The following is a 27,056-nucleotide window of genomic DNA, read 5'->3' as shown; positions in this document are numbered from 1 at the left end:
CTTGATGCAGGTTTAGAAGACTACAAAAACATCTGTCTCATACTACTATTCCTTTGGATTAAGTGTTGATATCCGTGAAGAATGTCTGTGGCAAGCTTTCTACTTGGCACTGTAACTGCTCAACCACATAAAACTAAAGATTTGAACAAATGTAAATCCATAAACATTATTGTAAGAGGCAAAGGAAAGGATGAGATACTGTTTTCATACAAGATGGTGGGGGAAAACCATGAAATACAGATCTTAAAATATATCTCCCCACCTCACTTCCAGAGAAAATAGAGAGAAATTTTCAGACTTCAAACAGATGAAAAGTGTAGTAGAGTATAGCTAACAAATCTTTAGTTTTAAACAATTTATTTTTTATTATTTTTTTATTTTATCAAAATTTTAACACCGCCCATCTCCCCCCAACAAGTTTTAAACAATTAATGGGTCCTTTAAACCAGTAAGGGAATAAAGATAAATATGAAAACAAAATGTTCTGGTTTAGAAGAAGATTGGATAAAACAAGATTTGAGAAAGAAATGGCATGGGTTAGAAATGGACAAAATAATCCATCTGTGGGAGAAATTATTTCTCATCAGTGTTCAGCCTGCTAAGTGTGCACCATTTTGGAACATGAGCACATACTATAACTCAGGCAGAGAGACAAGAGGAATGTGTGTCTCTCCAAGGCTGAGCAATTCTAATTCTTACATACTCTGAAAGTCTTTTTTTTTCTTCAGGCATAGAAGTAGAGTATGCTCAGAAAAAAAATGTGCTTTCGGTTTCAGCGGTTTGGAAACAGCTAATATAATTAGATAAGAATTGGAAGTTATGCGACATTGCCAAGCAGAGAAGAATATAGGAAAAAAATGTCTGTTCTGCTCAGCAATTGTTTTCCATTGCATTTCTCCAGGTACCATTTGTGATGTTGTAAGGTCAGTCATGGTTTATGTAGTCAAGACCTTACAGTGTCCAAATATTGAGACCATGCAAAGCACACCCTGATTATGCTCTTGAAAAAGTGAGGAAAAAAACCATTGAAGTTTGATCTGGATTTTGTTTTGTTTTTTTAAGATGAAAATTGTTCTTCATTTTCTAAGTGTGTACTTTTCTTAAGTATACTCTTATGAAGAACAACCTTTTTTCAGAAAGCATTTAAAGAACATATCTGATAAAAGGAATCCTCAAAATTTGGACACCTCAGCCAAGCCACATTCCATAAACAGCCCTATTTCTAATCTGCTCCATTAATCTGCAGTAATGGATTGCCTTGCGCTATTATTCCATGCCATTTTATAGCCACAGAATGTTAATAATTTTCTTCAACCAGGAACAAAAATAAATAAACCAAAGACCATGCAAGACAAGCTTCCAAAGTTTTTAAAAATGTAATTGCATTTCTTTGGAAGCTTAATGCTGTTGGGACTTCTTTTTAAAAGATGATTGAATGATTGATTGATTGATTGATCTGATCTGATTTGATTTACATCCTGCATTTCTTACTGGGAGTTCAAAATGGTGAATACAATATTGTCCTAATTTTTTTCCACAACAACATCCTTGTGGGGTAAGCTAAGATGACAGAGAGTGACTGGTCCAAAGTTATTCAGTGGGTTTCCATGGCTGTGGGTGAATTTAAACCTTGGTCTTTAAATTCTGGCTCTAAATTCAGCACTATAAGCACTACACCAGAGTGGCTCTCCTTCGGAGTAAATGCCACACAGTTCAGTGCAACCTGGCTCCAGTTAAACTTTGTTCTGGCTGCTTACTTGTATCTGTGAAAGGAGTTGGAATTGAGAGGAGATGTCATCCATCCACCCACCAAATCTGTAATAGAATCATTAGCCAGTCCACAATAAGAAGAAAACAAAGCCAAGCAAACAGCAGCATAGAAGCCTGTTGACAAGATCCAGATAAAACTCATTGCCTGAATAACTGAAGGATCGTTGGGAGGGTTGACAAGCCACAGACCAAAATTTGGGTGAGTGGGAACATAAGTAATTAAGATCAGTGGAAGAAGTGCTGCTTTTTTGCAATTGATCTCACACGAAATAACTCTGAAACACCTACGCACTTGTGCTCTGGTTCATTTTTTTCAAATATTGTTCACAAACTACAAGGAAAAGAATGACTAAATACCTAAATACACTAAAAATTACATAATTAACAAAACAATCTTTAAACTTAAAGCATCTGGAATATCACTTTTCCAGTGTCTCAGTATGATACTTTTAGCCAACCCCACCCTCTCTCAATACAGTAATTCCTGATAAACAGTCAGTTTCCAAACCTTTGGGTATATAGTTCAACAATACATTAAAATCTTTAACATTTTCCCATAAATCTACTTACATGCAGTAACACACTATTCCAAAAAGGTATCAAACAATCACATGACCATATCATATGAGACATTGAACCCTCAAATGTTTTACATCTCCAACACAGAAAATCTGGTGTCCATCCTTTAACATACATCCTCTGGGGAGTCCAATGGACCCTAAATGCATTTTTTTATGAATCAACTTTAATCTCAGATGTGTAGATACCATTTTTAATATTTTTAAAAATGTGAATCCATTGGTGGGGCGTTATTGGAGATTCCAGTTCTTCAGTGCATGTTCGGAATATCCCAAAAATGTCCACTTTAAAAGTATTTTTGAGCTTTTGATATACTGTATATACTGTGTGTGTGTGTGTGTGTGTGTGTGTGTATGATCTATTTCTATTTCTGTCATGGATTCCATCAAGTAAGAGAACACCTCAGGCGCCTATTTGTGCTCTCATTCATAACCGCTACTTTCTACAGCATTCCACCCCCCATTTTTGATGGGCATTACAGTCTGGACAGCAAGAGATTGGGAGGAGCTGCTCTACATACTGCCTTGCAGGATGCTTGTGTCTCGCTTGGCTCACCTTTGCTGCCAAGTGTTGGAAAGAAATTTCATCATGCATCCATGTTTCCTGCCCTTCTCCAAGCATCTTTAATAATTAAGTGATTAGGCTTTCAACAAGAAAAAAACAAGGCTTCTCATGTTGTCTTTGGTTTGTATACTCTTGCTCCTTCTTGGGCAGGATGTGTGTGTGTGTGTGTGTGTAGATGCACACACACACACTTTCATTCCCATAAAACACAACACCTCTTTATCAGAAAGTATAACAGCCAGGCCAAGAGTAGAGCCGTGTATGGAATACCAAGAACACAGGCCTAAAAATATGAGAACACTACTCACATCCATCACAGCATGACAATGGGGGCAGGAAATTTTATTCATTCAACTATACTGCTGGAGTCAAAGGCCACTGGCAAGCAAGGACAGGTTCTAAAAATAGTGATGAATCTTAAAGCAGTAACATGGAACTCACTAAATCATTTCCAAATGTTCTAGCAAGCTCCTCTACTAAAGCAGTTCAGAGAAGCACTTGGAGTATTAGGCCATTAATATATCAAGACAGTACCCTAGTCTACCCCTCCTTGGTTTAGCAAAGGTAATAAATAGATGTAGAGATGTAGATAGATATACTGTAGATACAGATATAGATATAGATCCATACTCATATCCATATCCCTATCTATCTATTCAAGGCATACAGAAGAACAAAGCTACTGTGGCATCTGAAATTATCTGCAATCTATAGGTGGTGGTTGAAACAAAACTTAAATGTCCCATTTCTTGTTTTATATTTTTGCTACTCTGTCAATCTCAGCTGAGGACTTTGGGGTCAGTTTTCAGAAAACAAGGAAGCTAATAGTTTGGTTCTTAGCTGGTCTATAGAGAGCTGCTTCAATTAAATGTAATAGGGCATCCTGCCTGTTGGATCAAGAGGATCAAATGGTTGCTGATAGTACTGGCGACATCATTTTGTGATGCTGTATGAGGTGAATGGAAAGCTTGACTTGAGGAAGTCCTCGGAGAAGTGAAAAGGATTCACCCATTTGCCTGTTACCCAGACCCACATTTTTCTTAATCACTAGCATGTTTGATGTTTGCTTTGAAATAGAGCCAACTATTTGATACTTAATCAAAACAACAGGGAACAGTCTTCTGTTATACTCCTGATTACAAACAATAATGAAAGTAATCCAGAAAATCTTACAGTATGTCTTGTGTGCTCTCTCTCTCTCTCTCTTTCCCTCTCTCTCTGCCTATTTTCTATCTAGACAGAGATAAGGATTGAGTTGGTGCCTCATAAACACATGGCTCTTTTCCTGCTTTTATTTATTATTTACTTTTGTTTATTAAACACTGTTTTGTTGATTGAAGACTATGACATACAGTAGGAGTATTCAAAAAGGCTTTTCATAGGTTGAGGGAACCAAAGCTACAACATGCTGTCTTGCTCTGGATGCCAAATGTTAATTTGGTGAGGCGGGTGATACCTAAAATAATGCCCATGATTCACTGGAGACTCCTCCTCCTGCTTTGAACATGCCATGCCATGAATGATATCATTACTATTTTGGCTCTTTTCGCTGCAGTCCTACTAAATTTCTTTTCCAGGACTGAAGGCCTGAGTCCAAGGAAGGGAAAGAGATGTCTGAAGGGGAAATCACAACATTTACTGCCGTGACAGAAAAATTTGATCTGCCAATGGGAAATTACAAGAAGCCCAAGCTTCTTTATTGCAGTAACGGAGGTCACTTCCTGAGGATACTTCCCGATGGCAAAGTGGATGGCACAATGGACCGACAGGACAGACACAGTAAGCTGCTACTATTCTTATTGGAGTTCTTATTTCTGACCCAACTAATAACTTCAATTACCTTCTCTTAGTGGCTTTCAACTTTGTGGCAAGCATCCTCTATGTGAAGGCCAAATGACTGTAGCACTGTCCATATAAAGGCATATCACTCTGTCTTTAAATGCAGAGAAGGTGACCAAAACTCAGCATGGTGAGCTCGATCCAGTTTGGACCATAATGTATGGGATGGGAGCTTAAACCACTTGCTCCCCTTGTGTTCCCCAATCCAGATCCACCCCTATGTTTGCAATATTCTTTGTACAAATAGGGCCATTAATTTCAACTGTACTTTTCTCTTCTTCTTCCAATAAATGTTGCAGGCATTTAGATCCATAACAGGGAACACAGAGTTAGAGTCCCAGTCTAGATTTCCCTCATACTCACATACATATGTGCTATTTGTCAAAAAAAAAAATAGGGAGAAGAGCCATCTGAAATAGGAACTGAGGGGTGTGATGGATGGATGGATGGATGGATGGGGTTGGGGGCATCCATAGGGCTGTCAAAAAAATCCACGTTGGTGAGCTCAAGCATGCAACTGAAGATTCACCCTTGTTATATGTGTATTTAAAATGGGTGGGGCTTCAATTGTGCAGCTGTGCCCACCATATTGCCTTTTTTTTCTCTTTTTGTTGCACAAACACCCCTTAATGGGGTAGAAACAGCATGCACAGACCTATCCCCATCCAGTTTGGATGGTCCTGATACATTCTGGTTGACATAACAATGCATCACTCTCATTTTTAGAGCACTACCATAAATAAGATGCCAAAGGTTACACACACATCCACATCTACACACATATACATTGAAAGTTAAATCAGTAGTAACCTACCCAAGGCCCATTAGAATTTAGGACAGTTTTTAAGAGTGGCATTAATTAATTAAATTATTAACTAAAAATAAATTGTAGTTGGGTATATTTAATACAAGCAGAGCCAGGATACTCAAACTCTATTTGTACTATTAATTTTCATTAGGGGAAATCTGAGGTGTAGGCCATGTCCTACATTGGGGAAAATTGGGGCGTAGGCCACGTCCTTCGTCTCTTCAAGTTCACTGGACAGCTGAATGGAACATCTACAAAGCTTCTGGCTGGAAATCCTGAAGCCAAGAGCCAAACCCTCTGTTGGCTAAGCATTTAGTGAACACACATGGGGAGGGTCCCATCACCTCTGCCTGCTACAGTTATTCGTTGATCTCAGTCTGAACTTAGGAAGAAGGCCTCTGAGACTCCGCCGGTAGATGAGTAGGGGGACAGCCTACATCAGTCTCCAAATATTCTCCTGCACTTCCCTTGGTCAGAGAAAGGGTCAGGTATGTTCTATCAGAATAACAAAGCTCCAGATGAATATCCATAATGAGATTTTATGCAAAACGCTTGCTAAGGCCAAGTTATATTTCTGTTGTGCCTCTTTCCGACAATATCTTCTGAAAGAAATGGGTAGAGTGCCATGATTTTAACATTTCCCCATCCTGAGTATATTCAATTAACTGATCCAAATAGGGGAAAATATTATTCCGTGCTATTACACAGCACCCACTAACATTTTACAAAGCCTGACTCTAGATGTGGGCAGATATGGATTCATGTTAGCCATGTATCCCTATTAAACTGGGCCCTTAGTTATTTTTAACAGATATAATTTGGAGAAAAAAACCCACTCCAAAATCTTAAACATGAGATTTTTGTTTGTCTGGGTTACATAGTTGCACCCCTATTCATTTGGACTAAATCCACTGATAGGTGCCTGTATGTCTTTAATTACATCTATTATTACAGTGAGAACCCACAAATGTATTGAAAATAGTGCCATGCCTTATGCAAAGTGGTGAGAAAATGGCATCCACAAGCTAAGCTGAATCACAGGGCAGAGGATGCCAGATGCCATTCAATCCAAACTGTTGAGAAACATATGTACTGTATGTATGTGTCATGTGTGTACACACACACACACACACATACAGTATATCAAAATTATGCAGGAGAAATCTCAACATCCTTATCTAGATTTCAGCCACAGTAGCCTACCTCTTAGAAAATTTTACACCAGTGATTGAACTGTGGTGCCAGTTGAGAGACTACTGGTAGTCCTCACTTAATGACAATTGGGACCAGAATTTCAGTTGCTAATTGAAGTGGTCATTAAGTGAATCTGACCCAATTTTACAACCTTTTTGTGATGGTTGTTAAGCAAATCACTGCAAGCAGTAAACAAACATGTGGCCGCTAAGTGAATCACGTGGTTCCCCATTGATTTAGCTTGCCAGAAGCTGGCCAGGAAGGTTGAAAATGGTGATCAAGTGACCACAGGATGCTGCAATGGTCATAAATGTGAACTGGTCACCAAGCATCCAAATTGTGATCATGTGACTGCAGAGACACTGTGATGGTTGTAAGTGTGAGGATTGGTCGCAAGTCAGTTTTTCCGGCACAAGTCCCAACTGTCACCAAACAAATGGTTGTTAAGCCAGGACTACCTGTATAGGAAAATGACACGTTTCAGCTGTGGCAGTAAAAGCTATAAACAAATGTTTTATAAGTATTTAAAGCTTGTGCCTGTTCTCCTTTACATCTCCTTTACAAATCTTTTACTGGCATTCCCTACTTGACAATACCCATTGTCCTGTTTGTTTGAAGTGGCATCTTTGCATTAATTTGAAGTCTGTTGTCTTACCAAGATAAAATGCATTTTACCTCTGCTTTGTCCAGGATGTATTCTCAGCTCAGATTCATTTTCTGTTTCCTTACACCAATTCCTGAGGGAGTAGAATCTACTGAAAAGCTTCTTCTGTGCCTTAACAGCCTGGAAAGAGGAAATGAGGCGGCTAGAGAATCTGCAGGAGCCAATCTTTCTGTTCTTAGGACACAAACAATTTACTCTATTGATCCAGAGCTTGCTCTTTGTGCCACGCTCAGTAAAAATGCCCAGTTGACTGAGAAGCTGACAAAATGCAACATTAACCCTTCTTTTATATATTATCAAGTACTGCGTGGCACTAGTGATTTTTGCCACTGCAATCCTGCTAGAGATTTAAAAAATTTCACAATAGGCCCCTCCACCCAAACATTTCTGTACTAACAAGAAAGGTACAAAGCAAAATTGTAACCCCCATCAGTCAAGCTTCCTGTGTAGTTTCGGATTCTGCAAAGCACCTGTTCAGCTGCCTGAGATGACCATCTTCCTTTAGGCCTCCCATATCAGCAGGAAAGGTCAGGAGTAGAAGAGTCAAGACAGAGTGAAACCCTCTTCCTTTTGGGGGGGGGGGTGCACGCGCGCATGCACATGCCTTGGAGTCAGTCTTGGCTCCTGGTGATTGCCTGGACAAGTCCCTGCAGTTTTCTTTGCAAGATTTTGGAAGTAGTTTGCCATTGCCTCCTTCTTCTTAGGGCTGAGAGAAAATGAATGGTCCAAGGTCATCCAGCTGCATCATGCCTAAGGTGGGACTTGTGTTTGGAACCATTCATGGACTGAAACCTAAAATTATTTTTAACTTTATTTTAACCTAATAACTGTTCATTATTTACTTGCTGGGGAGATGTTGTTGTTGTTGTTGTTATTGCAGATGCTTCTTAACATAATAGCAGCTTCATCTAGCTGACTTTATCTGATCTCAAAACTAAGCAGGGTCAGACGTGGTCAGTAGCTGGGTGGGAGACTCACAGGGAATCCCAAGATTCTAGCCTAAACTGTTAAGTTAAAAAAAAAAAATTCCTACTAATGGCAAATGACAAATTACTTCTCTACTGTAGTCAATGAAGATACATGGTTGCACGTCTAGGGTCACAAAAAGTTGAGCTCATCTCAAGGGAGATGACCTTTCCTTATTAAAAAAAAGAATAGAGTTCAGTTATTCCATGTTTCTATTCTTCAATAGTTTTCTTTGGAAAGAAAAAGTATGGAGTTAGTAGGAAAACATGGGTGGGTAAGAAGTGAAAGTTGCCAACATAAATCTGAATCAAATACAGGCGTGTGGTGACTGCACAGCTAACATCTCATCTGGAAGAGCCCGTATTTGCTAATCTATCCAGTGATAGTGCAAAGTAGAAAAATGGCCTTTGGCCTCTGCTAGGAAGCAAGCTTTCCCATGCTACCCTGTTGATCTGGCCTTCTGTTTTATATCCTTTCACAGTTTTACAAATCTGCTGTTTCCTTTATGAAGTGCAAGGATCCATTTGTGCATGATCTCTCTACTTCTGCACTTCTCTCCTTCTGCGTTTCTAATATATTAATCATAAGTATGCCATGAGGGCCTTAAAATGTCAAAACTGGGGAGACCACAGAAGATGAAAGCATAATACGCTGAATTTTGCTGTTATTTGTTCTAAATGTAGATAAGTAATTCTCCACTGCACCTCAGAACACGCAAATGAACAGCCGCCTGGTTCCTCAGTCAGGCTGTCTGTCTGTCTCTTGGTGTACAGTGTATTGCTGAGCACTCAGTGGAATACAGCATGACTCCTTGCTGCAAGATGTGCTGAAGATGGAGTCAAATGCACTTTCCAATTCTAAGAAAAGTGCTTATTTTTAAAAAGAAAAGCCACAGGAACACGTGGTTTCCTTCCCCTGCCCCAACTTTGCTCCCTGGTTTGTTTCTGAAGTCAGTTTATGGTTGAGGTTTAATTAGAAATGCCATTTACACACCCATACTTGCATGCTCAACACTGGCCTGAATGAAGATGATCTCATCCTGAATAAACACAGCAAAGGACAGGCAGGAAGTCTCTAATGTAGAGTAAACTGGTGTATAACCTTTCTGAAACCCTGTTCAAGCTATAGAGGTAGGAAAGCAAACAAGGAAGAGATACTGTGGAAGGCACAAGTATGCTTCCAGTTTTCAAGGAACAAGCAAAAGGCAAAACACCACATGCTGTGAAATCACTTTTCAGGGATCCATGTCCAAGGAGGCATTCTTATCTCTGGTGCTACATAGACCAGGTGGGGAGTCACATTTTGGAGACTTTGGCTAAATATCCTCATTTCTTGACTGTCACCACTGGGCCTCCTGCAGGGGTCTGGACTTGGTGTTATCCTGTGCTCACTCTGGGATCTAAAAATCTGCATAACAAATTCTTCATGTCTCATAGAGCCTGGTTTCTTGAGAACCAGCCATTTCCACCCCTTTGGTGTAGGGCTTTTCCCTCTCAGCAAAATTTCATGCATGGAGGAGAGTAAGTGTGGCTCAGCTAAAATAGATCAGGCCCATTACATATGCCTTTGGCAGCACTTTGAATCTCAGCATTAGGTTCTAACAGCAACTCAGTCTAAACACTCACAATGAATTGCTTAGATATTACGTGTAAATCAAAACTATGCCTCTCTCCTATAATGCAGTTCTTCAACTTGGTTTCCTCCAACTGTGTGGGGCTTCAACTCCCAGAATTGCCAGATACATGGACTGGGTTAGCCTGGAAATCTAATTACCATTAGATAATACATTGCCTATTGCCCCTGTTCTTATTGGTATCAATGACTTATTATCTTGGCTGACTTTTGCTCAGCCATCTCATAACCAGATTTCAAAAGCAGTCCACGGGCTTTGTAACCTTCTTCAAGCACAACCACATGATAGGAGCTCCACAGGGCATCCAGGCGGTGAAATAGTCTCCATGTGACTAGGGAAATCTTTCACAAGTAAGAGGAGTTGCACTGCCATGATGAAAAATGCTGAAAATGCACAAAAGGCCACTTCAGGTCTCTAACCTGAAACAAGAGCTCTACCTTCAAGCAATTATGCCATTGCAGAATGCATGTGTGAATCAGCCCTAAGAGGAGAAGCACAGGCTAAGAAAGAAAAGTAATTTCATGGCAACTGAGGAGAAGGTGGCTAGACTGACAATTGCACACCCATCAGCTAGACAGGGCATATGAGAAAAACCACTTGTATAAATGCTGGGTGCATTTAATAGGGAAAGGCTCTCATCAACTCCATGCTCCTAAGGATAGAAGCCATGGCTATCCATATTTTGAATACTACAAAAAAGAGAAGGGCAGTGAATTATTGTTGGTAGGGGCCATTTGGACTATTGACTCCAGTCCCCTGGTGTAGGGGGACAGGAGTCAAAAGAGTCAGGATGGCAGCCACAACCATGCAATTGTGTGTGAGTGTGTGTGTGCAGACATGGATGCTATCTTTTGTTGTTGTTTATTCGTTTAGTCGCTTCCGACTCTTCGTGACTTCATGGACCAGCCCACGCCAGAACCTTCTGTTGGTCATCAACACCCCCAGCTCCCCCAGGGACAAGTCTGTCACCTCTAGAATATCATCCATCCACCTTGCCCTTGGTTGGCCCCTCTTCCTTTTGCCCTCCACTCTCCCCAGCATCAGCATCTTCTCCAGGGTGTCCTGTCTTCTCATTATGTGGCCAAAGTATTTCAGTTTTGCCTTTAATATCATTCCCTCAAGTGAGCAGTCTGGCTTTATTTCCTGGAGGATGGACTGCTTTGATCTTCTTGCAGTCCAAGGCACTCTCAGAATTTTCCTCCAACACCACAGTTCAAAAGCATCTCTCTTCCTTCTCTCAGCCTTCCTTATGGTCCAGCTCTCACAGCCATATGTTACTACGGGGAACACCATTGCTTTAACTATGCAGACCTTGTTGTCAGTGTGAAGTCTCTGCTCTTAACTATTTTATCGAGATTTGTCATTGCTCTTCTCCCAAGGATATCTGCTATCTTTACTTTTTTTAAACTCCCAGTCCCATAGACACCCCTGCTCTGGTCAGGGCAGGCATCCAAATTATAGCATTCTTGAAAGATCAGAGCTTCTGCTTGAATATATTCAGCAGAATATTCAGCAATTGAAACCTATCAATTCTCTGGATAACTGATTCCAATTTTAAAAAATCAATGGGAATCTGCCATAGGGGCATATAAGACCATTATTTCAAGTTCTCCACTCTGGAACCATAGAGAACTTTTCCAGTATGGTATTCTTTCAGGGGATTAAAGAGGGCTCCCATATGCCCCCTTCCATACCCCCAGTCTTTTCTTTATATGCCCATTGCAGATGCCCACATTTCAGACCAAGCAACTTCAGCCTTTTCTGAAGCTGCCCAAAATAGGCCCAGATTCAGCATGAAGGGTACAACCTGATGCCCTAGGACTGCCTGCTACCCTAAAATAAATTTTAAAAATGGGGTGTACCCCCAGAGTTCCTACAAGTGTAGCCAAGGAATTGTAGTCCTTCAACTGACAGAAGGAGAATATTGTTAGCTTGGGAAGTAATCATATTAACTGGATTTAGTTTTTTAAATCCTACATTAAAATTGAATGAGTTTTAGTTTTGTTTTCTCCTGCTTGAGAAAGGTCTGTGCTTCTCTATGACCGAGAAAATCCAAGCCCTTGTAAAATTTGAGAGGGCTTGCTTCTGTTGTCATAAGACCATAAGAAAAATCCTTCTGCCCCTAATATCTTTCCAAAAATGGCCAGATATTCTGGGGATTCACAACCTAGGAGTACACATATGAAGATATTTTGTTTTCATAGCTGCTGGGTGATGACAGGCCTTGAATTTGTCCTAACAGCCACCTGATTTAGTGTTCAGCTCTAGTTTTATACTGATGGATTCATTTCTCCTACTTCTGTCTCCAACCTAAAGCTCTCAGAATTCTGGCCAATACTGCCAATAGCTGGGAATTCTGGAAATTGTAATTCGACACATCTGAAGAAAATTCCACATTGGGGAAAGCTTCCATCCAGGAGGGAGGGAGGGAGGAAGGAAGGGCTGATTGGGGGTAAAACCCATTAGGTGTCACTCTTGCACTAGAATTTTCTTTTTTTCCCTGGAAATACGTTGTTTGGAGCCAACACATTATAAAAGATGTATGTTTGCTAACTAATGCCAGAAATGAACTTATTGTAAACGAGCTATTAAACTTGGACATCCTGATGAAAAAATATTTACAGAGGAAACTCCTTAAATGGTTATGTGCCAGTGGAATAACCCTAGTTACAGAGTACACTTCTTGGTGCTGACTGTGTAAATAAACTTGGGTGGCGTTCTTACTTTCCACAACCCATTAAGCTAATGCAACGATATTTGTATAGAGCTAGGAAGGAATCCAGAATAGCCTTGGTTCTGTTGAAAATCACAAAGAGCCTTCACAAACTGGGCTGGGCAAGTTGAGGTTCCTGATCTGCACGAGGTCCTCAAGCCTTTGTTTTGCAGCCCAATCATGCTGAACCATTCATTCCCGGTGCACACATTCTCATGCAATCAGCAGTACGTGGGATAACACCAATTTATTACCAATCCTGGCAATTTACTAAGCCATCACTGCTCAGCTTTAACAATAGTATATATTAACTGTAGCTCATAATCTTTCCTATTTTTCCTTTCAAACTGTAGTTCAATTACTGCTCAGCACAGAAAATGTGGGTGAGGTGTATATAAAGAGCACTGAATCTGGACGATACTTGGCTATGGATGCCAATGGACACTTATACGGCTCGGTAAGTATAAAGTTCCCATGGCATTAACTATAAGGAAGCCTTGAGGATGGAAAAGATCTTGTAGCTTGTAGCATGACAGCTTGGAATACTGTCACCCACACATGCACAATTAAATGTCACTTGTTTTTGCTGCTGGGTTGCTGCTTCTTGGCCCATCTTTATTTCTGGAAAAAGAAATAAAAGAATTTGAAAACAGCATTCCTAAACACTTTAGCTGTTAGGAGGGTCCTGTGCTCCTCCCAATAAGATGAAACCATTAGGAGGAACTGGGACATATTTAAATCTAAAATAAATAAGCATAATCCAGTAACCTGGTTTGATGGGTTATGTTGGTCTATGACCATAATAAAGATTTGATTTAATTTGATCTGGTTTTATGGGAAGACTTACTAACAGCCTTGCAAGAGAAATGTACCTTTCTAAGCAGCAAGGATCTGGAGCAAAGGGGTTAATTTTGTCACCTGCCAAAAGGGGAGGCAGCAGATACTCAGATTTGCCCACCTTCTAAAGTTAGACCAGCAAGAGTCAAACGCTTCCACAATCCAATCACAATCATGATGGTCCTTCAGTGCCAAGAAGGGTTTTGGTCACTGCATTTGCTTCCCATTCTGAATGCTCCCACACTCTTTTTCTTCAGCAGTTGCCAACAGCAGAGTGTTTGTTCCTGGAAAGGATGGAAGAAAACCATTACAATACTTACACGTCAAAGATGCACGCAGATAAGAACTGGTTTGTTGGCTTGAAGAAGAATGGAAAAAGCAAACTGGGACCGCGGACTCATTATGGCCAGAAGGCAATTCTTTTCCTTCCTCTGCCAGTGTCACCTGATTAGATCACACCCCGCTCCCGCTTAGAAGTTATCCTTTAAAATTAAGCGGCCAGTAACCTTTCCGCTTTGTCCCCTCTGATTCTTTCTCACACTGGAAACAAAAAAAGATGGGACACAAAGTACATGAGATGAAAAACACACACTGAATCTCTAAAACATCCATTCAGCCCCAACAATATCTTGGCATACCATAGCATTACCTACAAAATAAATCAATCAACAGTCCTAGAAAAGCATTTATCTTAGGGTACAGTTCCCATAGCCATAAACAGCCTATAATAAAGCTTCCCATTTTGAAAGCACATATTTAGAACATGTGGTCTGTTTCAAAGTTATGTAAGACAGCTTTTAAGAATACTTGCATATCTCACAGAAGCATAATCAAACATACTTAAACTATCCTACCGTTTAAAACAAATAGACTGTATACCAAGGACAAAGAAAAGCTAATATTTTCTTCTTTTAGTAATATTGCTTTGGTTCTTATTTCTGATGTATGAAATATGTATGTTTATTTATTATGTAAAAGTGTATTCACTTTAAGCTGTTCCATTTTAACCAGAGACAATAATTGGTATAGAATATATAATTCCCCACCCCCAAATGGTTTAAATCACAGGAGCTTATTACAATCAGACTGAAAATTATACAAGTCAATCAGACTGAAATCAGTGCTGTTTAAATGTTTAACTGTGTGCCTAAATCTCATGACTTAAAAATGTGGGTCCATGCATTGGTTTCCCTGTGTTGATGTGAGGTTTTCCAGTACAGCCAGTTGTTTCCCACCAAGCCAGAGATCTGATGGACCAGCCCTATAAACCATGGGAACACTGCCTCTGATTAAAAGCAGTCATCAACTTAATATTGTTACAACTTGACTTTTGGCTCTAGAACACTGTAATTTCTCCCGCCAGCCATTTCACAATCTATGGACCATATGATCTCTCAGTTGCCTACTGTTGATTGAGGCCAATCTGGGCTAGAACTGCATCAGTGCAACATGTTACAAAAGTTGTGTTTTTGCTTTTGTTTTTGAACAGCAGAGATAAGTAGAATTATAACAGAATCTAATGTTTGTCTGTATTCACATTCCACAACATTGTCCTACCCAGTTCTCATACAACATAGCCTGATGATAAAATTGCTGTGTGGTTGAATGATCAGATTCCCTAGCTATAGGCTAGTGAAAGTCAACTGACTCTCACTGCTCTTTTTCCATGTGAGATTTATTTATTTACATTCATTTCAAAAATGCTCTACTCCAGGTGACTCTGAGTGCTTTACATAATAAAAGCCGAATAATAAAAGAGAAGCAGATGATATGCATTCAGATAGATTGAATACAACAGAACAAAATTAAACAAAACAAAATCTTACAGTGGCTCACCCACTACTTTGTCCCAAGGCCTGGGAAAATAGCCTTGCATGACATCTTCGGTGTGGGAGCCATATGGATCTCTGGAGGGATACTATTCCAGAGGGCAGGTGCCTCCAAGGCCGTAACAGAGAACACTGTTTAACAGAAGGGACTTGAAATGCACAAACTCTGCCAGATGGGCAAAAACGAGATATGTGGGACCCTTTATTAATATGCAGATCAGAGGTACTGTATAGATTTCTTAAACTGGTTTAATTCCATGAATATCTCTGGTTCTGAAAGAATAAGCCCATAAGTGTAATTATACTATTGTTATAAAGATAAGGCAGATATTACATGCACAACAGTCATTCGAATTGGAGGGCAAGAGTTGGGAAATAAATATTGGAGAACTGAATGAAAATTATTACAGGGTCCTACCACCTTGCATACAGTTCAGAACCTTCAAGCTGAAAGACAGACATTGCTCGTTCCTGCATTGTCCTGTGTCCTGTGCAAACTAATGTCTGCAGAAAAGTCCGGAAGTGCCCAGCAGATTGAATGTAAACTGCAAGAGATGATGACATGTTTCTCATTGGATAAAGAGAGCCTACTGGTTCACTGTCCTGGATTACATTAGACTACCTGCATAGAGCTCTGTTTGCTTTGGTTGTATTCGTTTGTGTATTGTGCTTCTAACTAAAGAAAATTTACAACTTAAATATTTGCCTGTTTTATTCCAACCTAGCCCCACAGGAGCCATAAAAGTAGGAAAAAAGTGGATAGGAAGAGGATATGGCTGTGGAACATTCTGTTAGCAATGAACTGCCTGTTCCAAGTCTGGCACTGCAGCTCTATGAATGCCTGCAACCCATTTCCTAACTAAAATCCCAAATCAATTTTCTGCAAGAACACATCATTTCCTCAAGATTCAAAATTTGTTGCATTGCTTGAGGACAGAGATCGGATCGTGTAATGATAGCATTGCAGAGGGCCTCAAACAAGCCACCTAGGCTATCAAAGCACAAGATCACTTCATTAGAATCTAGGGGCCAAAAAAAGTACCAGATCACATGGCCAGGTGTTGCCCAAACCACCATCTCAGACTCTTCTATAAAGAGACGAAGCCCGGGTGAATCTCAGTTACTTCCCTTTGACACTCAACAGAACTGCTGACCATATTGCAGGGAAATTTCCCTAGCATCCACCAGAATCTATCATGATCTATCAGGCATCTGTGGTGATCTATCAGAATGAGCCTGGAAGATCAGATCAGATTAGATCAGATCATCCTGGAAGAAAGCAACAGTAAACCACTTTTGTATTGTTGCCAAGAAAACTGCACAGATATGCCCATATAGTCACCAAAAGTCAACCTCAGCTCAAGAAGATATTTCCCTGTTTTAAATGTACACAGAATTATATCCAAAATTTATAAGCTTCTCAAGATGGTTGTGCATCTTGGTGGTTGAAAAGTTTTGTTTGCTTTACATACTTGTTTCTGAGGTCTTGACAAGCATTTGCACAAAATACTGTAACATAAATACAGTGCCATCCACAGGAGCTTGCTGCTTTTGTCAAAAAGGGGGTCATGGCATTGCAATGTCGTACCACAAACTCTGCCCTTGAGGCTTGCATGCAATAACATGACGCATCTAGAAAAGGGCATCATCTGCAGTTACTGCTGATGTCAGTCTACTCCCCTTGTCCCATTGCAGACACCCCTGAATAAACAATACATAAAATAAAACTGCAATAAAACCCAATAGAAAAAGAAGTGCACTGTTTTTAAAAACAAATGCTAGATATGAAACATGCCCTCCCCCCCACTGATAACTGTTTATTCTGCCAGCTGAACATTCCCCTCCTATTGCAGTGTTCATGGCCCAGACTGCCACGATATATAACCTGATATATTCTCTCTCCCTTGGCAGTTTTTCAAAGAAAAGCCAGCTTTCCTTTGAAAACTGCAACTATTATTACATTGGAAACTCTGCTGTCCTTCCGCAGCCCACACAGAGTTCCCTTTTCTGGGGGGCAAGGGGAATGCCTCTTTACACTCTTCCCCTTCCTGTGCCTTATGATCAGCTTCAGCATTTCTTCAAAATCACTCCTTGTAGAGTTTGATGTCTTATTCCTGGTGTTTTAGTGTCCTGTTGTTGCTATATATTGTTTACATGAGATCTTCCTTCATTCCATATACACTCACATACTTCAAAAGGTATTCTGAAACTCAGCGTTTTGAGTAATATCATAAAGTTAGCAACCACTGTGAACAGCTTCTCCATGCAGGTTTGATACCATGCCATAAGTACTACAGAGCCTCTGAAGTGCTTTTGAATACAGATTAATTGGCATATTGTCATGGTCAGGAGCATTCTTTTACATTTTTACATCATTCAACATCACCCCCCAGCCATAGATCACTCTCTAATATGGGATTTTTGTTTTGCAAACCACCAGATATATATTTATAATTTTTTTTCCATCCATTCAACCATGTCCAGTTCTCAGCGACTGCCTGGACAAGTCCCTGCAGTTTTCTTGGCAAGGTTTTTTCTTGGCAAGGAAGTGGTTTGTCATTGCCTGCCTCCTGGGGCTGAGAGAGAATGACTGGCCCAAGGTCACCCAGCAGACTTGTGCCTAAGGCAGGACTAGAACTCACAGTCTCCTGGTTTCTAGCCCAGTGCCTTAACCACTACACCAAACTGGTTCTCTTATTAATAAATATATGTACATAAATGCATGGATTGTGGAGGGGAGCACATAACGAAAGGGAGATTAAAGCATATTGGTCAATTCTCGATCCACACAAGTTTAGATCTCTGAGCAGGAAATCTGTAATCAAACATAAAGGATCTTAGAAATTAGCCAGTTTGGGGGCAACAAGCATGAGCACTCATTTGAAAATGCATTTTGCAAGCTCTGGAATTGTTATTTCTAGTCTTTGTTCCAATCCAACCACAGTAGCAATCTGGAGAAGGTAGAATCTCCAGCAGATCCAGCAGGTCTCAGTGACTGACTAGATGTAAAACAGCTCCAAATCATATTCTCTCAGATTTGTTCCATTTGTGACCTGTCCTAACTCCTTCCAAACTTTCTCCTGTCTATGATCCAAATTACCTCATTCATTCCTCTCCAACCATATAACAAAGCAAAAAGCTGACTAAATGAAAACCACACCATCTCTCGCTATCTAACTACATGGCACCCTATTAAAGCCATCAGATTTTTTTCTTAGGTTGCATTGTTGCATACTGTTTGTTCAGTGTTCAAGTCTATCAAGATCCTTTTGAACCTTTAGCCTATATTCTGAGATGGTAAGATGTCCCCCTACCCCCACTTCTATCCCCTTATCTAAGTCAATTATAAAAATGTTGAAGAGCTCTAGGCCCAGTGCTGAGGTACCCCACTACATGCCTCCTTTCATGTGCACATAGATCCATTAAGGGACATGCTTTAGGTACAGCAGTCCAACCAGATGTGAATCGTTCTGGTAGTGGGACCATCGATTCCACATTGTTCCAACTTATCAAGAAGATGATGGTGGTCAACTTTATCAAATACCTTACTGAAGTCTATAGTACACTACATCCATAGCATTTTTTGGTCTATAGTCTATAATCTAGTCACTTTGTAAAAGAAAAAGAAAAATTGCCTGGCATGACCTGTTTTTTAAAAAACCATACTGACCTCTAGCAATTACCTTGTTCCTTTCTTGGTATTTACAAATCCATTACTTAATAGTCTTTAAAAGGATTTTCCCTTGTATTGATGTCAAGCTGACCAGTAGTTTCTTGGAGCTTTTTTCCTTTTTTGAAGACTGGAACAACATATAGCTCTTCTCCATTCTTCTAGCACATCCCCTGTACTTTAGGAATTCTCCACAACCTCTCCATGGTTCCAGTTTTGGGAGGTGCCAACTGGTCTTAAAAGTAAAGACATCCCCAAATCCCATCCATGCACTTTTCTTAGCAACAATATGGAAGCGGTTTGCCACTACCTTCTTCTGGGATCTTTTTGTTCAACTTCCCAATCTAACCTACAGTCCTGGAATTCTCTGATAGTCTCCCATGAGCCAAGGCATACTTTGCTTAGCTTCCAAGCCCAAACAATTTCAGCCCAGTGCTGCCACACATATGCAGGCTTTAAACACATCTCTGAAATTCCAAGCAGGGAAAAATATCTAATTACCATATTCAGCCCCGCAAGGGGGGTAGAATGTCCTCTTCTATTAACACACTCCAAGTTTAGAACTACACACATGCTTCCACTTGCCCCCATGTCATCCATCTTCTGCAATCCACTTTTTGTTTTCAAAACAAGTGTTGTATTAGCATTCTTTATGTACTAGTGGTCTACTCTTCATATAAGATCCAATAGCTGAACATTTAAACAAAAATATAGGATTAGTCCGTATCTACTACCATGCTGGACCTAGATCAGTTTCATTTTGATGGGTAATTGTTGAAAAGATGGGTTTAAGTACCTGTGAGAACACAGCAGCCACCAAATTTGTAAAGGTCCAAGCTTGGACTCTTGCTAACACACACCCACACTCAGATATATCCAAAAAGACAAAGTGAGGGGGCTTCTCCTTTGCAGCAGAAAAAGAGGAAAGGAGAAAGACAAGAACCCCTCTTGGCTTCACAGATATTCCATACCACTTCAGACTGGGTTTGTGGAGGGCTGGCATTATACCGGAACAGAACTCAGATGTAGCAGAAGGAAGTAGCAGAGCAAGCTAGAGGGCTAACCCTGTCCAACAGTGCCTCCCTCCTCGCATGAGTACAAGGGGCTGGGTTGCCAACAGGCTGCAAACGGAACTGCCCTGTGTATGCACAGGTGACTGGGATTTCTAATTAAACCTGCAAGCTGGAAAATAGTAATATTGGATTTAGTTCTGCTGTTTTCCAGCACCTCATTAACCCCAGGGCATTCCTTTCATTAGACAGCTGAAGCCCAGCTATTATTTACTTCATGTGTATACTTGACACCCAACAGGGGAAAACTGTCAACACTCCTGCCTGAAAAAATAATCCCCAGCAATTGCTCCAGATGGATGAACAAGGGGAAATGTTAATGTTGAGGACCTCAGTCCTACATCAAGCTAAGCATGCCAAAGCCCATTGGTTTCAATGGGCTTAAACCTGCACAAGTCTGCCTCAGATTGTGTCCCTGCAGCATTTTAAGAAGTGGGTTTGTCTCTTTTCCTCCAGTTTACAGAGATGGATAAAACATAATCTCCTTTTTCTCCCTTATAAATAATATGTAGTTATCAAAACTGGAGCTCTTTTATTAATTAAAATGGAAATGGAGTTCAAGGGTCTCAAGCTGCTGGGGTTTAAAGGGAGGTAAATAAATTTACTATGGCTCTGTGAATGGGGAGGGCAGGAAAAGGATGCCAGGGACCAAAGATCTGCAAGCAGCTAAGAAAAAAAATGGGAGCAGAGCAACAGAAGCACAGAATTTTTGGAATGTAAAAACTTTTCCAAAGTTTTGGAACACTAGTACATCCTTCCACAGCTATAGAATAAAACGGGGAATATATAGTACTTTTTTTTAAAAGAAAAAAGAAAAGAAAACCAGCGGAGGTAGAAATTGCAGTTTTTTAACATCCAAGATATGTTGATAGCTGAATAATGAAGCTGAAGGTTCAAGCTATATAAAGGAACATAGAAGTAGAAAGAGATTTAAATTTAACAGAGCCAGTTTGGTCTAATGGTTAAGGCAATGGGCTAGAAACCAGGAGACTGAGAGTTCTAGTCCTGCCTTAGGCATGAAAGCCAGCTGGGTGACCTTGGGCCAGTCACTCTCTCTCAGCCCAACCTACCTCACAGGGTTGCTGTTGGGAAAATAGGAGAAGGAAGGAGTATTAGGTATGTTCATCGCCTTGAGTTATTTATAAAAATAATAAAGGCAGAATAGAAAATAAATAAATGAAATGCATGAATAAATAAATCCCCTTTAAAGGAAGAGAGTTGAGTTTCATACATATCATTCATCTGACATTGCATTTGCATGCAAAATGTTGATTTAATGGACAATGTAAAGAAATACACAGCCTAAACACAGAAGATTATTTAGGGCCATATTGTTGGTATGTCTTTCTTCTTTCTTTGAATAATGTCTTAATCTAAGTAATAGAATGGATAGTTGATTCCTTTTGCAGCTGCTGAGCACCTCATGACACTATGAAATGGCAGTATCATAAAAAAGAACAATCATGTATCTCATTTGGTAGATGCCATTTTTTCATTTGCTGGCCTTTCCCCACCCTATCTCAGGCATGCTGGGATAGCTTTCTACCACAGCTGGTTGCTTGGTTGGTTGGTTGGCTGGTTTTGCTGCCCTTCAAGCATGTTAGAATATCAAATGGGCATTACATACAGTATTTGCATTGTTACAGAGAGTGGACAATGCTAGCTTTAGTTTTGGGGTGGAGGTCTTTGAACAAAATTTCCCCCCCTCTTAGTGCTTCTTTCCTTCTTGACATTGTCACCATCATGCATGGGTCAGTTTTATCCCTTTGGCACAATCCACCCAGAGGGAACATACTAGCTGAGTAGAGAATGGAGAATGGCCTACTCTCTTTTGCATTTGCTTGCAGGCAAAGATGGCTATTAAACAGAAATGAAGGAAAAGATATAGTTCAGCTAGACATTCTGGATAATGGCAAGGAGCTACAGGTAGCCCTCACTTAACAACCATTTGTTTAGTGATGGTTAGGACTTAAAGCAGTGTTGAAAAAAACAACTTACAACTGGTTCTCACACTTATGACCACTGCAGCGTCCCTGCGGTCACGTGATCACGATTTGGGCGCTTGGCAACTGGTTCACATTTATGACGGTGTCCCATGGTCATGTGATCGCCATTTTCGACCTTCCCAGCCAGCTTCTGGCAAACAAAATCAGTGGGGAACTACATGATTTGCTTAACGACCACGTGGTTCGCTTAACATCTGCAGTGATTTACTTAACAACTGCCACAAAAAAGGTTGTAAAATTGGGTCGGACTCACTTAATGCCCGCTTTGCTTAGCAACCAAAATTCTGGTCTCAATTGTGGCTGTTAAGCAAGGACTGCCTGTATTACCGAGATGGGAGCTCTAACAGATGCTAGCTGATGCTGATCTCAGGCATTTGCTCTGATAATGCTAGTACAATACCACTAGCACTTTCAAGTTTACATTGGTAGAACTCACTTAAAATGGCTGGGAGGTTTAAGTCTAGCTAATCGGATTTTTGCAGTTGCAGTTTATAAAAACCAACTCCATTAGGATCTAAGTGTATACATAGCCTGAAGAAAAATTCTTCAATTTAAAGATTGTCGTATAAAAATAGCTATATAAAAAGCAAACTTGTGATAGTCCAGGGGAAAACATTCCAAAAGCTGTCACTCAGTAATACCAAGATAACAGAAAGGAGTGTTATTTTCATCTTTCAAAAATTCTTCAGAAGACTTCATTAGACATTACAAACAACAGGAGATAGGGAAAAGCAAAGGAAATCCCAGAATTAAGCCAGATGGTTAAGCCATGAGATCTCTTGTTCAAAGTCACTCCCAGTATAAACTGTGCAGACCAAATACAGAGTCAGGGGTTAAGTGTTGTAATTACTAGGTTGCACTAAATCTTCAAGGACAAAGGAAATGCAGGGCGGTGGTGCCCAGTTTGCAATTTAAATAAGTCTTTACACAATTGAAGTATCTAAAGAGCTGGCTCACATATTGAACTGTTTTTTTTCCCTACTCACAGGAATTATCTATTTCCAGGAATATTGTGAGAATCTAAATTTTTTGCTTTAGCAATTTTTTATGATATCCAGATATCTTCCTTTTGAATCTTTCAAGATCACAGAAGTCATGACCTGAGATAAGAAGCTATCAGTCATGTCTGTTGTCCCAAAGCAATTCCAACATTCCTTTTCATGGAAATACTCAAATGGAAAGTATAAAATCATTCCTGGGGACAAGTTCAAGATCTCTCAATTGTTTTGGAGGCCATCAGTGTGGTGCTTGTGGATACTAGAGAGTCTACCAGCACCTCAATAAAGTAAGAATTTTAAAATGTCAAAATTTCACAAGATCATGAGCAGTGGGCATTGTTGCATAAGATCTCCAATCACAAATGTGTGTCTGTGGTTAATACTATATTTGATTGATTGATTGATTTAAAATATTTCTACAGCCGTCCATCTTAAACACAACTCTGGGCTGTTCACAACAACAACAACAGTGTGTGAGCCCTTGAGGAAGATCACCTGGGCCATAAAATATGACAGGCTCCATAACTAGTTCCAAAAGCCCCAAGGAGTTGTTTTTTCCTAAAGATAAGGAATCCCTGCCTTTAACAGTGGTATGGCAGGGAGAAAAATCAGCATCTGAAGTTTTCCTAGTATGGGAATATAGCAATGAGGGAAACTTGGGTTACGTAATTTCTGCTTCTTTATTCACCTTTTTGAAAAAAGCACTTCTAAAAAAAAGATCAAGATAAACATCTCACACACCTAGAAGCAGGACTGGACCAATGAGCCACTCCAGGGAAAATACAGCCATATATCAGGTGGCAATGTAAGGAGAACTTAAGAAGCCCATCTGGCACACCGAAGGCATGACCGCTTGCTTAAGGCCTAGCCAATGGGCTCATCCAAATTAGAGGGACGTGGCTCAAAGAGACAGTTCGACTTCGCTCTCCTCCTCTTGGATACAAAGAAGATCAAACTGATATTTTCCACACAGCTCATATGGAACAAATGTTTTTCTTTGAAAAGAGGCTTTGTCATTCATATATAAACACACATGCACACATTTACACATATCATTTTGCTATAGTGAAGTGTGATGCTAATTAAATTACATTTCTCTATCAACATTCCCTACTCATTGTGATGAGTATTCCATTTTAACCTTTCAGTATAGTTAAAGAATCTCCAACTTTTGCTTGGTTGGACCCCCCTCCTTAACTAAATATTCTGCAAGTGTCTCTGGCTGATAGAAGTTGCCAAGCAAACAGCAACCTCAGAGGAGGTTCTTAGTTTACAGCTTTATAATCTCCATACAGAGACACCACCAGCATGGTTAGTACCCCACATGGTAGCCCTTATCAGGAGAATTTAAAATTATCCAAATGACACATAACATCCAGATCAACCACTTTCCCTACAGAAGCCAGACTCTAAGAAATGGGGGTGGTGTGGGATGGATGAGTGGGGGCATCTCTTCTAGCTTCTGTTTTTTGTCACATAAAACAGAAAGCTTCCAAGGAGGAGCAGAGTTCCCAGTTTCTCTGCATCATACCTGACCTTTCTCCTGTACAATATACTTTCACCCTGAAGCAGGAAGCAAGAAACTTCTCTTTTTCAAGCATTCTGGTCTGCAGGCTTTGGAGGGGATAGAAAGTACACAGTCACAGCCGTTCAGAGGTAAGGAAATTAAGAAGACTCATGTAAAAAGACCACAAGACCCTGGAAGAGGCAGAGGTCTAAATCAGTGTCCGCATTCATTTTTCCTTTCACTCACTGTGGTCTTTGATATTCCCTAATGTTACCTCTGTTAGATCAATGTTCCTACCACAACTTCTCTCATTTCTTCACACTCTCCTACTAGTCCATTCTGCTTATCTCCTCCCTTCTTCCATACCAGAGCTTTTTTAACTCCATGTTTTCCAGTTGCTCAATTTCTCCTATTCTTTCTACAGTTCCTTCATTCAAGATCCTGTGTTCTTACACGGTGATGTTTACTAATGTAACACCTCTTTTCAGAGATCTTCCTTATAGCTGAATTAAAGTGATATCCAACAGTCTGTTAACCAACATAAAACTGTATCAGTACAAAATGTGCTGCTCCCTATTCTGCCACTAGCACAAGGCCACGAAAGTTGCAGTCCTTATTTATGGATGTATGGGGTATATTAAAGACAGGGATTGGGAGATTTTCCAGGGCTGTTTCCCTCCCCTCCCACAAACATAATCAGCCAGCTTGAAAACATCAATGATATGGACTCAAGCTGGGGGAAGAGGCAGGTTTTGACAGATGGCCAGACAGAAGGGTTTAGCAACCTTTCAAAACTTGCTCTGGTTTTGCACAAATGTTTTGCATGAGTGTTTTCAAAGGGAACCTGTCTGTCAATTGATCTCAGCTGATAGTCAAGCTGCTTTTGAACACAAGTTTAGTCCTATTCCAGAATAGTGATATCAGTTGATAGTGAGGCTCCCTTTACACACCCACACAAAACTTTTCAGCAAAATGAAAGTGAATTTTGATATCAGCTAATAGTTGAGCTTCTCTTGGATATGTGTTTAGCACTATTCCAGAAGACCACTAAACCTGTGTTGAAGAGCATCCTGAATAACAGCAAACAAGCAAGGAGAGAGTTGTCTTGTGAAGCAAGAGGAAAGGGAATCTATCTAAATCCAACTACCTAAACCCAACTAAGTATAACTTAAGACTAAGTTAAGGTATGGCTGGAGATCAAAGGTAGACAATGTCATGAAGACACAGCAGAACAGAGTTTATTGGGGCATATTTTTATCACAGTTCAGTGCAAATGAGGAATGGCTCCCAGTCTTCCCTTCATCATTTTCATGACCTTCAAGCTTTCTTCCAGATTTCTGGGACATCACAACAGCTCGGTCAATTAATAGAAGCATTTACGTAATAACATATATCCACAATGGTTGCTGAATGGAGGTTATCATTTCATCAAAAAAATGGTATATTTTCAGGCTTGTAACAATGGAATTAGGAATTGGAAGCTGGGACTGGTACATTACACATACAAAAAATTAATTCCATACCTGCTATTATTCAATAATATTTCCTTAACTGGAAGATATTTAGCTCCAGTACTAGAAGCAATATACTGTATCTCAGTAACAGCTCTACTGTTCATGCTCTTTTTCTGGGCTTTTCAATAATCAGTTTAGTTGGTTACTGTAGGAACCAGATGCTGCGCTTATCTCTTTAGGCTGATCCAGTAAGGCCCTTCTCGTAAACGTAATTCTCAAACAATTCAACAACGAAATGTTAAATCCTTTAAGATATTGCCTGTACAGGTAGCAGGAATTAGTGTGATGATACAGAATCACCCTTTTTAAAAATCACATTTCCACCCTAGTCCTGTTAGCTGAAGATGCTCCACTCACTTATCCATTTACAGATGACACAAAGGGACCTGTGGTTGTCCAAATGCTGCTGAACTACTGCACCCAACTTCCCTCACCAGGCTGGCTTGGGCTTCAAGAACTCGTTGTTCAGCAAGACTGTGAAAGGCCCACAAATTCCCCATCTCTGTCAGAGTATGAAGGTAAACAATAAGTAAATCCCAGAATGCCATGATGTTAGATGCGTTCATTACATTTCAACAATGAAACTTTCCAAGGTCTTTAAGACAACAGTGTTATGTTCAGAAGAATTTAATTACAGAATTCTTCTGTTTTCCAGTCTGCATTAGGAAAAAGAAAATAAAGAATCATCCAACTGTCCTTGAGGTAGGCTTATTTTTATTTATATATCACTTTTTTTAAAAGGCCAATTTTTTAAATTTGCTGTGTGCTTGATCAGAAATACATCACTAGAGATGAAAGCTACCACTGCCATTGTTACCCATGTACAGAGAATTCTCTCCTAAACAGTACAATGTGTTGAGTTTGGGGAGTCCCTCACACAGGAAGATTTCATCAA

At 40.1% G+C, this 27,056-nt stretch overlaps 1 protein-coding gene and 1 long non-coding RNA gene across 5 annotated transcripts in view; one reads left to right on the top strand and one right to left on the bottom strand.

Moving 5' to 3' along the window:
* Positions 1–14,747, top strand: part of FGF1 (fibroblast growth factor 1) — a 60,566-nt gene extending 45,819 nt beyond the window's left edge. For 3 of the 4 annotated variants that reach the window (XM_063292352.1, XM_063292353.1, XM_063292354.1), the window contains exons 2-4: positions 4,491–4,692; positions 13,084–13,187; positions 13,825–14,747. In XM_063292352.1, coding sequence (XP_063148422.1) covers positions 4,524–4,692; positions 13,084–13,187; positions 13,825–14,019 — 468 coding nt within the window. In that variant the 5' untranslated portion in view covers positions 4,491–4,523 and the 3' untranslated portion in view covers positions 14,020–14,747. The remainder of the gene's footprint in view (positions 1–4,490; positions 4,693–13,083; positions 13,188–13,824) is intronic. The other variant, XM_063292355.1, reaches the window with a different exon arrangement.
* On the bottom strand, positions 12,959–19,482 carry LOC134489587 (uncharacterized). The gene is made up of 3 exons (XR_010067148.1): positions 19,080–19,482; positions 13,689–13,851; positions 12,959–13,351 (listed from the first exon to the last, which is right to left on the bottom strand). It is a non-coding gene; the product is annotated as an uncharacterized LOC134489587 (long non-coding RNA).
* Between the last annotated feature and the right edge of the window lie 7,574 nt (positions 19,483–27,056).

This window comes from Candoia aspera, chromosome 2, assembly GCF_035149785.1.
Source record: "Candoia aspera isolate rCanAsp1 chromosome 2, rCanAsp1.hap2, whole genome shotgun sequence".
Lineage (NCBI taxonomy): Eukaryota > Metazoa > Chordata > Lepidosauria > Squamata > Boidae > Candoia > Candoia aspera.
This window is presented reverse-complemented; position numbering and strand designations above follow the sequence as displayed.